This window comes from Chrysemys picta, chromosome 9, assembly GCF_011386835.1.
Source record: "Chrysemys picta bellii isolate R12L10 chromosome 9, ASM1138683v2, whole genome shotgun sequence".
Classification (NCBI taxonomy): domain Eukaryota; kingdom Metazoa; phylum Chordata; order Testudines; family Emydidae; genus Chrysemys; species Chrysemys picta.
Window position 1 is genome coordinate 53,931,112 of NC_088799.1, and position 16,209 is coordinate 53,947,320.

At 48.7% G+C, this 16,209-nt stretch overlaps 1 protein-coding gene across 2 annotated transcripts in view; it reads left to right on the forward strand.

Annotated features, from left to right (window-relative positions):
- The first annotated feature begins 1,489 nt into the window (after positions 1-1,489).
- SLCO2A1 (solute carrier organic anion transporter family member 2A1) overlaps positions 1,490-16,209 on the forward strand; it is a 98,668-nt gene continuing 83,948 nt past the window's right edge. Inside the window, exon 1 of one of the 2 annotated variants that reach the window (XM_005303635.4) lies at positions 1,490-2,469. Coding sequence is in view for 1 of the 2 variants with exons in the window: in XM_065556233.1 (XP_065412305.1) it covers positions 15,678-15,685 (8 nt within the window). In the remaining variant the exon portion in view is untranslated. Of the gene's footprint in view, positions 2,470-15,662; positions 15,686-16,209 lie in introns of those variants that run through there. The other variant, XM_065556233.1, reaches the window with a different exon arrangement.

Here is a 16,209-nt window from a genome sequence, read left to right on the forward strand (position 1 = left end):
AAAAACTGATTTTTTTTTGTCTTTCTGTTTTTAGAAACCAAAAACCTTAAATATTGGAGGGTTATCGTTTTGGGAGGTTTTTTTTTTTACCAAAACCTGAAAATTTTCAAAGAAAAAATGTTGATGAAAATGAAAAAAATGTTATTTTTTTGTCATAATTTTACACAAAAAGGGTAAGAAAAAATTTCCCAACCAGCTCTACTTGTCAGTTTCACTTTCCTGCTGACCCATAACTGGAGCAGTAGCAAGAGTTGAGCCGCCAGGAACAAAAGAGGAGGGGAGCAGTAAAATAGACAGGTGCAAGGGAAAGATCCAAATAAGTGAGTGGGGGAGCATCCACTGAACAGTGGGGAAAAACAAAAGAGGAGAAAAACCTCAGGTACTCAACTGTCATTAAAAATAAGGGGTGGGGAGGGAGCGTTCTAACCCTCTTAATTGCAAAGAAAAGCTTAAACAATGACCCAAGTGTAACTAATGCAGTTGCATCTGCCTGAGGGCTTGTCTACACAGGGAAGTTTAGCAGCATAATTTAGCTATTGTGTTAGGTTCTCTGCAGATTCAGGGCTTGTCTACATGCGGAAGTTTACTGGCATAATGATACTGGAATAATTACTCCACTGTAGTTTTACCACTATTACTCCCTGTGTTGACACTCATTTTGCAATAAGAGGGCCTATTTTTGCTTTAGCTTATGTCACATTGGAAGTGGTTTAAGCGCTAAACCATAAAGAGGCACCTATTCCAGAATAAGAGTGTCCACATATGGTGTTATACTGGTATAATTATTCCTGTATAGTTATGACAGTAACTTTCCCCATGTACGCAAGCATTGAGTCTGCAGAGAACCTGACACAATAGCTTTGAGAGGGGGAACCGATGGAGCGATGCCTGCCTGAATTTGCAGAGATCCTGACACAATAGCTCTAAGAGGGAGGATCTACCCCATGCATCTCCATGGAGTGTTAACGCTAAGACTCACTGCTCTAAGAAGGCCCAACAAGGGGACTTTTGTGTGGGGCAGAAGGGGAAGAGTACAGCAGGCTGAGCCAGTCCACCCAAGCAGATACCTCCTGCCAGCTGGGGTAAGTACTGGGGTCCCTGTGCTACCAGCCTTATCTCTATGCAGGCTCCATTGGCTCCAACCACAAGGCCAGCCTGCCTGGGCACCTGGGTTGCATCAATCCAGCTCTGCAAAGAATGGGAGGGTCCTGCCGGGTAGGGAGCGGCAGCCAGTTGGGCTGAGGGGGGGAGGGAGGAGGCGGGGAACCCCACACCCAGACCACTCCAGAGGGGATGCCTGCAGGAGATGGCAGTTATTTATACACAGGGGAGGAGGGAAGGGATACGGCTGGGCCAGCTCACTTTTCACAGCGGGGGGGAGCAGGCCCTGAACTGTTGGGAGCTTCCCAGGCCGGGAGGTTCCACGCCCTCACCTCTCCCTCCGTGGAAAGTGGAGCAGCCCATCCTGCCCCTGCCCCTGCCCCCTCCCATCAGAAAAAAGCAACAGCTAGTGGCAGGGCCCTGCTGGATCGGGTGGCTCTGAGCCTGGAGGGGCCAGGCTGGCGGCTGGGCTGGTGGCCTTGTGGTTGGAGCCAATGGAGCCTGCGCAGCAGTAGGGCCAGGAGGGCCTGACACCTGGTGTGCTGGGGACCTGCCCTGTCCCCCCACGAGCAGCCCAAGGAGCGGTCCTCTCTGCACCCCGCCAGTCCCCCAAGTACCTGGGTGGGGAGCTGCTCAGGGGCTCTGTCATGAGCCTGTCCCTGTGACCCAGCCAGGGAGCACATGGCGCCCCCTTGTGCCTGGCTGCTGGTTCGGGGGGGGGAGGGGGAGCTGCTGTTGGGCAGGGAGCTGCTGTGGAGAGGGAGCTATGTAGGGGAGAGGGGTCAGCACAGGCTACTGCCCCGGGGAGCGAGGGGTGCCTGAGTGGGCATGTCAGGCGTTGTGCTACGGGCTGGCACTGAAACACCACGGCGATGGGCACAGAGTAACAGCCCCTATAGAATAGTCACAGGTTGATGCCTCGGGGTGGCTGGTGCTGCACAGCCATGCGCCACCCCTTATTCAGGGCACATTGTAAAACTTCAGCCCTAAGACATCACAAAAATAACTTAAGCTGCCTTTCAATAGCCTTCCAAGGAAGACAACCCTCACTCCCATCTGTCCCTTCCTGCCTCATATGCATTTCTGAGCTGGGCGTTGCCTTGCAATTTACAGTCTACCACAGCTGCAGGAACAAAACTGGGTCAATGGTGGGAACCTGGAATTTGGCTTATGATGCTTGCTGGAAAGGCAGGTGTAAGGTCAACAACTAAGCCAGAGCTTTCTGATCCATTTTCTTGCAAACCTTACAACCCGTATTCGCAGGCACTCCATTACCTTCCCAGTGTGGAAATAAGATCAACCATTTTGACTAGGATTGAGTGAATAATTTAAAGTGATTGATTAATTCAGCCTCATTCTCGACTTGCGGTGAGTAGAATGCAGTTTTCTAGAGTATTCTTTGTTAATCAACTGTACTTACTTTTTTCATCCCACTTATGTCCCTCTATGATTGGATCATAAACACTTAGCTGCTGCTATTGTTCCCTGATATTTGAGATTTGAGTTGTGACGAGGCACATAAACCACATTATTGTTTCTGTTCCTTGACTGTGGGAGCGTAACTCTTATAATCAGCAGAGCCTGAAAGGGTTTGAATTTCTCCTGCAGAAGTAGAAGTAGAGCAAGGTAGCAGACTAACAGGAATAGGGAATTTTAGCAAAATGTTAAATCTTTCTCACACCAGCTTTGCTTAAGGCATCATTCCTGGCATAATGAGATGACTGTAAAATGTATTGTCAAGGAACCGAGTTATATTAAATTTTTTCTCATCGCATTCACACAAAGCAATTGCCCGAAAATGCAATCCTGCTTTGAATGGGGTAGTTAGATTCTTGTCTGAGTCACGTAATTGCCTCTGGTACAGGACTCTGACATTCTAGCTTGTAAGTTTTTTGAGGTCTGAACTGTCGGGCAATGGGCTCCTGCTCTGTGAGCAGGACTCTGAGGTGCTACCGCAAAACAAACAATTATTTCATTAAAGTATTACTATGGGTGTACTGGTCTGGACCATATTTACTGGTCTATCCTGTCGCCCTTATGCTAGGTTCTCATTCATGGTCAGCAGACATTTACCAGGCACCCATCTGGCCACAGACTTGCAAATGATGGGAAATGATTTCTTAATCCCTGCCCTTTTTACTGAGAATCCCAAGTGAGGTATGCTCCAATCATCCGTTTCTCACTTCCTCTTTCTGAATGTTGAAGGTTATTTTCCTCTCTGGGCTATTCAGAGTGAAATGCTCAAAGGCTGAGATTTTAAAATCTGTCTGAGGATTTATATGCTCAGATTCCATTAAAAATAATGGGTATCCATACCCTCTCCCCCCCGACAGTCTAAAGACCAAGCTTCGCCCTTGTGTAATTCCACTGACTTCAGAGGAGTTACCAGCAGGGAGGAATTTGACCCTGAAACTCAAGTAGCCTATTTATAAGCAAGACATTCAGCATACAGTGATCAGACAAAAAAAGTCTGCTTAAGAGATCTAGTCTGAACCTCTGCAAAGCTCATCTAGATAGGCTCCCCTGGGGTTCAGTTACACTACTCTCTAGAAATGTAAGGCTTCTCTTTCTCCCACCCTGGCCCTTCCAGGATCTCAGCCTGCTAAAGTCACATCCCTCTGGTATCCAGTCTCCCAAATCATCCTCACAGCCTTGTTGTACCTTTCAAGTTTATTTGATGTTCCTGATTTACTATCTACAAAGGCTTGTCTGCACCACCATCCCTCACGGGGGTTGTCTAGAATAGGGGTATGTCTACACTACGAAATTAGTCCGAATTTATAGAAGCCGGTTTTATTGAAATCGGTTGTATACAGCCGATTGTGTGTGTCCCCACATAAAATGCTCTAGGTGCTCTAGTCGGCGGACCGCGTCCACAGTACGAGGCTAGCGTCGACTTCCGGAGCATTGCACTATGGATAGCTATCCCACAGCTATCCCACAGTTCCCGCAGTCTCCGCCGCCCCTTGGAATTCTGGGTTGAGATCCCAATGCCCGGATGATGCAAAACAGTGTCGCGGGCGGTTCTGGGTACATGTCGTCAGGCCCCTCCCCCCCCGTCACAGCAACGGCAGACAATAGATTCGCGCCTTTTTACCTGGGTTACCTGTGCAGACAACATACCACGGCAAGCATGGAGCCCGCTCAGCTCAGCTGAGCTCACCGTCACCATATGTCCTCTGGGTGCCGGCAGACATGGGACTGCATTGCTACACAGCAGCAGCTGCTAACTGCCTTTTGGCGGTAGACGGTGTAGCATGAGTAATAGCCGTGGGGCTGGCAGCCGTAGGGCTGCATTGCACCAGCCCCTTGTCAGGAGATGGTATATTATGATTGGTACCCATCATCGTCGTACTGGAGTGGCTGTCAATCATGGCCACCTGGGCAGACATGCTACTGTTTCGATGATGATGGCTACCAGTCGTAGTATACTATTTTCTGCCAATTGCCCAGTATTGTCTGCTAAGCACCCAGAAGAGGCCGAGGGCGATGCTGGGTGCTGGCGGACGTGGGGCTGGCAGACGTGGGGCTGCATTGCTACACAGCAGCAGCCCCTTGCCTTTTGGTAGAAGATGGTATATTACGATTGGTATCCGTCGTCATCAGACTGCAGAGGCTATCACTCATGCTGCACCGTCGGCTGCCAGCTTAAGATGTAAAAAATAGATTTGTTCTGTATTCATTTGCTTCCCCTTCCTCCGTGAAATCAACGGCCTGCTAAGCCCAGGGTTTTCAGTTTAATCTTTGGGGGGACCATTCTGTGTGACAGTTGTTTGTGTTTCTCCCTGATGCACAGCCACCTTTCTTGATTTTAATTCCCTGTTCCTGTACCTGTACGCCATGTCGTCACTCGGCCCTCCCTCCCTCCCGCCCTCCTTCTCCTGGTCCATCAGATACTAGTTTCGCGCCTTTTTTCTGACCAGGCGCCATAGCTAGCACTGGGATCATGGAGCCCGCTCAGATCACCGCAGCAATTATGAGCACTATGAACACCACGCGCATTGTCCTGGAGTATATGCAGAGCCAGGACATGCCAAGGCGAAACCCGGACCACCCGAGGAGGCGATTGCAGCGCGGCGAAGAGAGTGATGAGGAAATTGACATGGACATAGACCTCTCACAAGGCACAGGCCCCAGCAATGTGGAAATCATGGTGTCACTGGGGCAGGTTCATGCCGTGGAACGCCGATTCTGGGCCCGGAAAACAAGCACAGACTGGTGGGACCGCATCGTGCTGCAGGTATGGGACGATTCCCAGTGGCTGCGAAACTTTCGCATGCGTAAGGGCACTTTCATGGAACTTTGTGACTTGCTTTCCCCTGCCCTGAAACGCCAGGATACCACGATGAGAGCAGCCCTCACAGTTGAGAAGCGAGTGGCGATAGCCCTGTGGAAGCTTGCAACGCCAGACAGCTACCGGTCAGTCGGGAATCAATTTGGAGTGGGCAAATCTACGGTGGGGGCTGCTGTGATCCAATTTGCCAGGGCAATGAAAGACCTGGTGATATCAAGGGTAGTGACTCTGGGCAATGTGCAGTCAATAGTGGATGGTTTTGCTGAAATGGTATTCCCAAACTGTGGCGGGGCCATAGACAGAACCCATATCCCTATCTTGTCACCGGAGCACCAAGCCACCGACTACGTAAACCGCAAGGGGTACTTTTCAATGCTGCTGCAAGCCCTGGTGGATCACAAGGGACGTTTCACCAACATCAACGTGGGATGGCCGGGAAAGGTACATGATGCTCGCGTCTTCAGGAACTCTGTTCTGTTTCGAAAGCTGGAGGAAGGGACTTTCTTCCCGGACCAGAAAGTAACCGTTGGGGATGTTGAAATGCCTATCGTGATCCTTGGGGACCCAGCCTACCCCTTAATGCCATGGCTCATGAAGCCGTACACAGGCAGCCTGGACAGGAGTCAGGACCTGTTCAACTACAGGCTGAGCAAGTGCCGAATGGTGGTGGAATGTGCATTTGGACGTTTAAAAGCGCGCTGGCGCAGCTTACTGACTCGCTCAGACCTCAGCGAAAAGAATATCCCCATTGTTATTGCTGCTTGCTGTGCGCTCCACAATATCTGTGAGAGTAAGGGGGAGACCTTTATGGCGGGGTGGGAGGTTGAGGCAACTCGCCTGGCCGCTGATTACGCGCAGCCAGACACCAGGGCGGTTAGAGGAGCACAGCAGGGCGCGGTGCGCATCAGAGAAGCTTTGAAAACGAGTTTTGTGACTGGCCAGGCTACTGTGTGAAACTTCTGTTTGTTTCTCCTTGATGAACCCTCCAAACCCCCCCCCCCCGACCCGGTTCACTCTACTTCCCTGTAAACCAACCACCCCACCCCACCCTCCCCTCCCCAATTCGAGCACCGCTTGCAGAGGCAATAAAGTCATTGTTTTTTCACATTCATGCATTCTTTATTAGTTCCTCACAGAAGTAGGGGGATAATTGCCAAGGTAGCCTGGGATGGGTGGGGGAGGAGGGATGGAAAAGGACACACTGCATTTTAAAACTTTAAGTCTTATTGAAGGCCAGCCTTCTGATGCTTGGGCGATCATCTGGGGTGGAGTGACTGGGTGGACGGAGGCCCCCCCACCGTGTTCTTGGGCATCTTGGTGAGGAGGCTACGGAACTTGGGGAGGAGGGCTGTTGGTTAAACAGGGGCTGTAGCGGTGGTCTCTGCTCCTGCTGCCTTTCCTGCAGCTCAACCATACGCTCGAGCATATCAGTTTGATGCTCCAGCAGACGGAGCATTGACTCTTGCCGTCTGTCTGCAAGCTGACGCCACCTATCGTCTTCAGCCCGCCACTTGCTCTTTTCATCCCGCCATTCAGCCTGCCACCTCTCCTCTCGTTCATATTGTGCTTTTCTCATGTCCGACATTGACTGCCTCCACGCATTCTGCTGTGCTCTATCAGCGTGGGAGGACATCTGCAGCTCCGTGAACATATCGTCCCTCGTCCTACGTTTTCTCTTTCTAATGTTCACTAGCCTCTGCGAAGGAGAAACATTTGCAGCTGGTGGAGGAGAAGGAAGAGGTGGTTAAAAAAGACACATTTTAGAGAACAATGGGTACACTCTTTCATTACAAGGTCGCATATTTCGGCTTGCAGGCAGCCATGGTAGGCCACAGTGTTTTGGCTTTTTTAACCTTCTTAACATGCGGGAAAGGTTGCAAACAGCAGCGCATTTCCCATATCAAGGATGAATTGGGTTGTCCATTTAAAATGGGTTTTCAATGTAAAAGGAGGGGCTGCGGTTTCCCGGTTAACATGCGGCACAAACCCAAGTAAACCACCCCCCCCACACACACACGATTCTCTGGGATGATCACTTCACCCCTCCCCTCCACCGCGTGGTTAACAGCGGGGAACATTTCTGTTCAGAAGAGCAGGAACGGGCGCCTCTGAATGTCCCCTTAATAAAATCACCCCATTTCAACCAGGTGACCATGAATGATATCACTCTCCTGAGGATAACAAAGAGAGATAAGGAATGGATATTGTCTGCATGCCAGCAAACACCGGGACCATACGCTGCCATGCTTTGTTATGCAATGATTCCAGACTACGTGCTACTGGCCTGGCGTGGTAAAGTGTCCTACCATGGCGGACGGGATAAGGCAGCCCTCCCCAGAAACCTTTTGCAAACGCTTTGGGAGTACATATAGGAGAGCTTTCTGGAGATGTCCCTGGAGGATTTCCGCTCCATCCCCATACACGTTAACAGACTTTTCCAGTAGATGTACTGGCCGCGATTGCCAGGGCAAATTAATCATTAAACACGCTTGCTTTTAAACCATGTGTAATGTTTACAAATATTTACAAAGGTACACTCACCAGAGGTCTCCTGTGTGCCCTGAGGGTCTTGGGTGAGTTCGGGGGTTACTGGTTCCAGGTCCAGGGTCACAAACATATCCTGGCTGTTTGGGAAACCGGTTTCTCCGCTTCCTTGCTGCTGTGAGCTATTTACAGTACCTCCATCCTCATCTTCCTCATTCCCCGAACCGTCTTCCCTGTGTTTTTCTCCAGTGAGAGAGTCATAGCACACGGTTGGGGTAGTGGTGGCTGCACCCCCTAGGATCTCATGCAGCTCCGCGTAGAAGCGGCAAGTTTGCGGCTCTGCCCCGGACCTTCCATTTGCTTCTCTGGCTTTGTGGTAAGCTTGCCGTAGCTCCTTAATTTTCACGCGGCACTGCTGTGTGTCCCTGTTATGGCCTCGGTCCTTCATGGCCTTGGAGATCTTTTCTAATACTTTGCCATTTCTTTTACTGCTACGGAGTTCAGCTATCACTGCTTCATCTCCCCATATGGCGAGCAGATCCCATACCTACTGTTCGGTCCATGCTGGAGCTCTTTTGCGATCCTGGGACTCCATCACGGTTACCTGTGCTGATGAGCTCTGCGTGGTCACCTGTGCTCTCCACGCTGAGCAAACAGGAAATGAAATTCAAACATTCGCGGGTCTTTTCCTGTCTACCTGGTCAGTGCATCTGAGTTGAGAGTGCTGTCCAGAGCAGTCACAATGAAGCACTGTGGGATAGCTCCCGGAGGCCAATAACGTCGAATTCCATCCACACTACCCCAATTCCGACCCGCAAAGGCCGGTTTTATCGCTAATCCCCTCGTCGGAGGTGGTGTAAAGAAACCGGTTTAAAGGACCCTTTAAGTCGAAAGAAAGGGCTTCGTCGTGTGGACGTGTCCAGGCTTAATTCGATTTAACGCTGCTAAAGTCGACCTAAACCCGTAGTGTAGACCAGGCCTAGGATGTTGAATTTAAGGTAGGGTCAGTTAATACGTTAGCTAACTCCAGCCTTTTCCCTAACGTAGAAATAGGTTGCCCTGAATTATCTGGTCGAGATCAACTCTAATGGGGAGCCTAGAGTGTTACTATGAATCTGTGCTAGGAAAATGGTCAGGGCCATGTTAATTGACCCCAACCTAACCTTGACCTCTTCTCCTAATCTAGACACACCCCAAGGGGGTTAACCACCGTCACTTCCTCTTTTGGGTTCAACCTTTGTTTTCTCAAATGTTCCTCGGAAGGTAGAGATAACATTTGCAATCCACCACCCTGGGAGGAACTGGTTGTCTGCTGTTGGAAGAAGTCATTTTGGGATGCTGATAAGCCCTCTTGCAAATGTTTGCTGTTTCTGAAGGAAGGCGTTAGCCTGTGAGTCAGTTCAGTCTGTCTTTCAAGCAACAGGAGTTGCTTCCTCTTACCAGCAATTCTGATCTTGATCAAAGATGATTATTGGTAGAGTGAAACCAGTCTGGCTGTCACAGTTTGTAAGCTGCTGTCATCACCACAGTCACTGACACAAGGTAATTGTGTGCACTCACCCAGCCCTGGTTGTGAAGAGAGTGGGTAGATCCTTGTCTGGCTTCCTTACTTGCCTCTGTGCCAGAGCTCTGAGGCAGAGTTTTGACCCCCTGCTGTGTCATGTAATGACCCATCCCGTATTTCCAGTGGAAACTACTTGCACTGGCAAGTTTAAAAGTCTCTGCCCGTGAGAACTCAAGCCTGCAGGGTTCACAGTGAAATCTCAGTGAACAGTTATACTCAGATGTTCATGGGCAACACTTACAGAAAGGGCACAAATGCAGCTGCAGCAAATTCATTTTTAGAAGCTAATGGGATAATGTAGTATATGCCTTAATGCTGTTCGGAACGGCCCAGCCCATGAATTGAGAGACCAGCAAACCCCAAACAATTCCATAGTGGGCTTTCTTTGTTTACTTCTCTAAGATCATTCAATATGCCATAATCCCCCACCCACTCTTGCTGTCTACCCTTCTATCAAGCAATCTGCCTTCATGCCCCTTTGGCATAGATCTGGTTGGCAATTTTTTGACTTAACAGGATTTTGTTGGAAAATGCCATTTCATCACAGCCAAAACTTTTCATGGGAACCTATCAGTTCCAACAAAATTTTCACCAGGAAAAGTTTTTCGGGTCAAATCAGAGCAAGGACTTGAATCTGGGTCTTCTAAATCCCCGTGGAGTACCCAAACCACTGCCTATACTGGAGTAACAGTTCTTGATGTTTCCAGGACTGTGAATCACCTTGTTGCCCCCAGCCTTCAGCTTGAGGGAGTCGTGCTGGTACTTAATAGGGTGTCAGCTCCCTGACACCACCAGCCTTTCAGTCACTCAAGCACTTTCCTTCGGTCTATGACAGCCCTGACTTTGCCTTTCAGGTTAACACAAAGTGCACCTCAGTCCCGTTGAAGCATCCCCCTGTGGTACCAAGCCCCTGACACTGGCTACTCAGACATCCCAGATCCTCTGCCCCAAAGGAGCAGTGTTATCCCAGTTTTACCTTAAACTACTGCTCCGGTGTAACATACAGCACTTGTAATGAAACAAAAGGTTTATTTAAGAATGAATAGGGAGAGGAACAAAAGGGTGTGATGGAAACAAATGGTTACAATACAAAACAAGATAATAAAATGTGAACTATGGACTACACTTATCAATAGTTCCCTTGCCTATCTAATAGAGTTGGTCATTCCCCCAAAGTTCAGTCTGTTGCAGATCTGGCTGGCTTCCCAGGAACTAGGATTCAAACTTTCATGAAAAACACCCCCACTCAACAAGATGGCTCCTCAGTGAATGGATCCAGAGGGCCTCTCCCCACTCTGAGGGTACATCTACACTACAGGGGGGAGTCGATTTAAGATACGCAAATTCAGCTACGTGAATAGCGTAGCTGAATTCGACGTATCGCAGCCGACTTACCCCGCTGTGAGGACGGCGGCAAAATCGACTTCTGCGGCTTTCTGTCGACGGCGCTTACTCCCACCTCCGCTGGTGGAGTAAGAGCGTCGATTCGGGGATCGATTGTCGCGTCCCGACAGGACGCGATAAATCGATCCCCGAGAGGTCGATTTCTACCCGCCGATTCAGGCGGGTAGTGTAGACCTAGCCTAAGTTATACTGAAACAGTCTGTCTTTATCCATAGACAGGGCCAACCCCTGTCTCTTGTAATGTTCCTTCTTGACCTCCAAGGGGTTTTGATTGTTTGCAGTTGACTTTGATGGTTTTCCATTGACTGTTCTGGGATGCAGCAATGGTGGACAATTTAGCCTGGCTGGCTGGTTACATTGCTGGCTGACCAGGAAGGGGTGGCCATTTCCTCTGCATGAATAGGCCATCACTGAATAATATTACTGCCTGGTGACACCTTTTAACCTCACGACAATCAGGGCATAAACATCAATATAGTTATGTTATTCCTTAAATATCAATCACCCATACACACATTGTGCCAGGATATGCTTTCAGTAGAGACCTTACATGTTACCTTTTATGGATAATTACCCTGTAAGCAATGTATTTGATGTAGTGAGTTTGTAGGTCTGAGACAAGAGTTGTTTGCAAAGATGAGAGGCCTCTTTGCCAAGGGGCCTTTGTGTCACAGGATGATCTCCATTTTCCTCCTGAGCTGTTCTGCTTTATATAAATAATTAAATGTTTACTGGGCCAGAGAGAGACTAACTCTGCAGCCCTGTGATTCAGGCAGTTAGCTGGGATGTGGGAGACCCAGCTTCAAGTCCCTAATCTGTCTGATTCAAAGGAAGGACTTGTACCTGGTTCTCCTACATCCCAAGTGAGGGCCCTAGCCACCTCACTTTTGGCCATTTTGGGGTGTGTGTCTCTCTCTCTTTTTATATGAAAAATTTCCAAAGGTCTCAGCTTTGCTCTGATACAGAATAGGAATATTTTTGAAAAAGTTTAATGGGATGGGGAAACCATTTCCCACCCAGGTGCACTTCAGTAGTCTTCTCCACACCTCAGAGCGCCCTTCCTGGCCCTGTGCTGAATGACCAACCTCTCTTCACTCAGCCCCCTCCTTCTAGCTCATGTCCTCCACAAAGCCTAGCGCCGGTAATCCATCAGGGTGGATAATTTCACATAAAATGACAGGCAATGTTTCCACTGTTTTGAGATTTATCTCTCACCTTATCAGCTGGTGCATTGTGGGCAAGATTTTCAAAAGAGCTCTTGGTCAGATTTCCAAGGGTTCAGCACACTCACTCAATTTACAGAAACAACAAGGAGTCCGGTGGCACTTTAAAGACTAACAAATTTATTTGGGCACAAGCTTTCGAAAACGAAAGCTTATGCCCAAATAAATCCATTAGTCTTTAAGGTGCCACCAGACTCCTTGTTGTTTTTGTGAATACAGACTAACACCGCTACCCCCTGATACTTCCATTTACAGAGTACTCAGCTTCCATTTAGGCACCTAACTAGGGAGCCAGATTTTCAAGAGAGCTCAGCAGTCAGTGTGCTTGCACCATGCTGAATCTCTTGAAAATCAGCTCTGTGTGTCAGACCTATCCTGCCTGACTAGCATTGATTGTGTGGCTCTGTGTTGTACAGTGTGGATCATATTAACAATGCTCCATGGACAATAATAAGAAACATTCAGCTTTGGGTCGAAGTGTCTCACTATCAGAACATCATGGTTAAGTCACCAGACTGGAATTTAGGAGATGTGGGCTTTAGCTCCCAGCCCTGCCATAGGCAATGCTGGGCAAGTCGCTTTATCTGCCCTAGCTCCCCAGCTGTAAAATGGGGAAAGTCCTTCCTTTGTCTATTTAGACTGTAAGTTCTTTGGGGCAGGAGCTGTTTTTTACTCTGTATTTGTACAGCACCAAGCATGATGAGGCCCTGATCTGAGTTAGGTTCCTGCAATGTAATATAAAAGTAATAATAATACCAGGTGTTCCTGTACCAATGAATCTTCTCGGTCATAAGAGGGAAAAAACAGTAAGACCAAAATATTCACTGTTGTTAAGAATGTGCAACTCCGTGTGCCGTGCCTTTCAGAGCCGAAGCCCAAAGGTTTCTGGTTGTATCTTCGCTAGCTTGCAATTTTGCATCAACACGTTACATGAAATATTCCATGAAGTGTTATATACAGCTGTAGACTGCCCCTCTCCCAGCTGGCTGTGGGGAAGACAACAGTGATTGAAGTGCTTGATTTCCCCCCAGGAGTCACTATACTTCCATTCTGCTGTATGGATGGTGCCAAGTGGCTTTGTCTCTGCATTGGAAGATCAGTCAGTGGCTATACTAAAATGCCAGGCCAGCGTTCTCTAGAAGCTAATTGGAAGGCTGCAGTGAATTAAATGCCTTTTATTTTAAAATAATAATAATTAAACATTTTGCTGAGCCCAACTCCAGTGTAGCTGGTTGTCCCCCCCACCCCCAATCAGCATGTACAGAGCACTGTGAAATTATACCACTTGCTGCTGTCGTGGACAAAGGTCCCTCCCAGAGAACAAACAGCAGTATCTCGTCTTGCCTCAGGAACAAGCAGTGTTATTTTTGCTGCTAATTCCTTGTACCTGTGTGTGTGGTGCTGCTATTGAGAACTTGCAGGCCAAAGATCACTGAGAGGAATGGGTTGGGTAGAGTGGATGGAGTCCAATTGAGACCTGGAATCCAGTTATCGGCCAGTGCCCGATTAAAACCAGATGGAGGAGAGCAGCCAGTCTGGGCCTCACCCCTTAGAGGCACCCCCAACTTTTTTGGCACAAATATGAAGGAAATGAGCAGAGTTCCAGTTATTATTAAAGCTGCCTGGGCTGGGGAGGCAGGCAGATTTCATCAAGACTCTTTACCAGCCTTGTGTAGCACAAGCTGCTACAGGTATGTCTGCACTGCAATGGGAAGATGCGGTTACACCACATGTTGATCGACGCTATCACCAGTAACAATAGCAGTGAAGCCCCACCCACTGCAGACCCTAGGTACATACTCAAGTAGCCACAGCCCATGCTGCTGCAGCTTCACTGCTATTGCTACTCGATCTAATTAGACAGAAACTAGCTGAGGTCCATCTACACATGCTGTGATCATACCTCCCCACTGCTGTGCACGTGCAGACATACCCTTAGAGGGGACGAAGCAATCTACAGGCTGGGCAGAGTCTTCGTGTTTTTGGTTGATGCAGGCTCCACTTAACCATATTTGTTTCTACCTGTTTAAAAAGGCCTGATTCCCCACGGTGTCCCTCCACTTATACACCAGTGTAGCTTCTCTGCCATCAATGAGGTGGTGCCAGCCAGAAACTGGAATAATGGAGCGGTGGATCAGACCCGATATACTTCTCTCTGATTGCTGCTTTGGAGGAGAGTGAGGTGGGGCAAACAGTCTGATGGGGGGGAAATGGGCCTGATGTTAGGATCTTTGATGGCCTCCTTGAGCCACTCTCATGGCACAAAGGGACTGCAAAGCTGGTGGATCTCAGCAGATGGGAATAAATTCCGCATAGGGGAATCGCTGGGTGCCTGAAGTCCCTACCATAGCTGGGAAAAAGGGGCATGGATGGAGTATTCCCAGTCCCCTGAATGGCCATTTGGGGCAATGGGGAGCTGGGATTATTTTAGAGAAGACCTGAGGCTTTAGAACTGGGGAGTAGCCAAGCTGATGTAGACTGAGTTCACCCAGACCTGAGGATTGGGGCCAGTACCTCTAGTATTCTGGCCGTACATTTCTGAAATAAGCTACCAACTTCCTGCTTTCTACCCTCTGGGAATACTGTCTAGCTAACTATTTTATAGTCCTATTCTGCTGCCCATCACCACCTCCCACATGTGACCAGTTGGCAAGGGCAATCTTAGAGCAGCAGGCAGGACCGGCTCTAGGCACAATTCCAAGGGTGGCATTCTGGCCACCCTTTTTTGTTTTGTTTTGTTTTTTGTTTTTTGCTTGGGGGCGGCAAAAAACCTAGAGCCAGCCCTGGCAGCAGGTGGGAATGCCAATAGTGGTTGGGCTCGCATTCAGTTTACTGCACTGATTCCTTTTTCTTTAATTCCAAGTGTTTAATTCCAGTGTGGAGTCATCCCGTGGCAGTGCAAAAAGTATGACCATTTTAAGGAGGATCTGATTTCAAAGCCTCAAAAAGAAATGCATCTCTGAGGCACTGTAAACCAAACCAAACCACACACTGTGATTTTTCCAGCTAGTACTTAATTTTGCCAATCTCACATAACAAAGTGTAATAATAAGAATTTGAAACTAAATTCCTCTCCCTCTCTGTGCTGTAAATCAGTTTCTTCCTCTGCACTAAATCCACAAGCTATACCACTCAGCTTGTCAAGACTCAACTGTGGGGCAAAGATTCAAAATTAGGAAGATATGGAGAATTCTTAAGATGAGGCAGGATTCACATTCTCAGCAGAAATATGTTTTCCACCTCTGTTGCATGACTCATTGTTTTGAGGGCTGTAATTTAAAATAATATAAGAGCAAGACCACAAGCTCTGTGCCAAATGGGGGTAAATTTGGGTCCAGAATATGGGGTTTCTCTGATAAGTAGACAATAGCTGAGAGGTATGACCACACCTCCATGATGGCCTGGGCTAAGTTGACTATTCACTGAGTAATGAAGCACCTTCTGCAGATAATGCCTTCAGTGGCACCTGCGTAACCTCTTAGGCTGGAGTGGGTTTGCACAGGTGTTGCTGAAGAAAATGGGGTGGCACAGGTGTAGTTAAGGGTATAAATTTGGCCTGCAGAATCTCTGCCATAGATGGTGATGCTTAAGAGGGAAAGAGCCTACCATGACAGTGTGAGTTTGTTGGGCTGGCACTTAGTATGGCTATGCTTGATTGTTTATACATCAGTTACAGTGTCTTAGCCATTGTGCGTAGTGGGAGGAGATCTGTCCTTACTTACATAAAGGTGCTCAAATGGCTTTGTCTGTAGCCACTGAATATTCATTGCAAATCAGTCATTGTTTGGCAGGTTGTGTGGGGCCGGGGGTGAAAGTAAAATTGAACTCTTACTGGTATGGGGCTGGCTCCGGGCCCGGTAGAAGGGGTGGGGCTGGGGGTCAGTGTCCCCCAGCCAGCCCATCCATGCTGCCTGGCCTGTGCTGCCCAGGGCTCCAGCAGCGATTTAAAGGTCTGGGGCTGTGGCAGCAGTGGCTAGAGCCCTGGGTCCTTTTAAGTTGCCAGCCCTGGGGCAGCTGCTCCTTTTGCCCACCCATCAGTGGCCCCAGGGGTGGGGGCAAAAGCAGTGCTGCTGCAGTGCTTTAAGCAGGGTCCTTAAAGCGCAGCCACAACAGAACTTTAAAGTCACCTGTACGGGCTG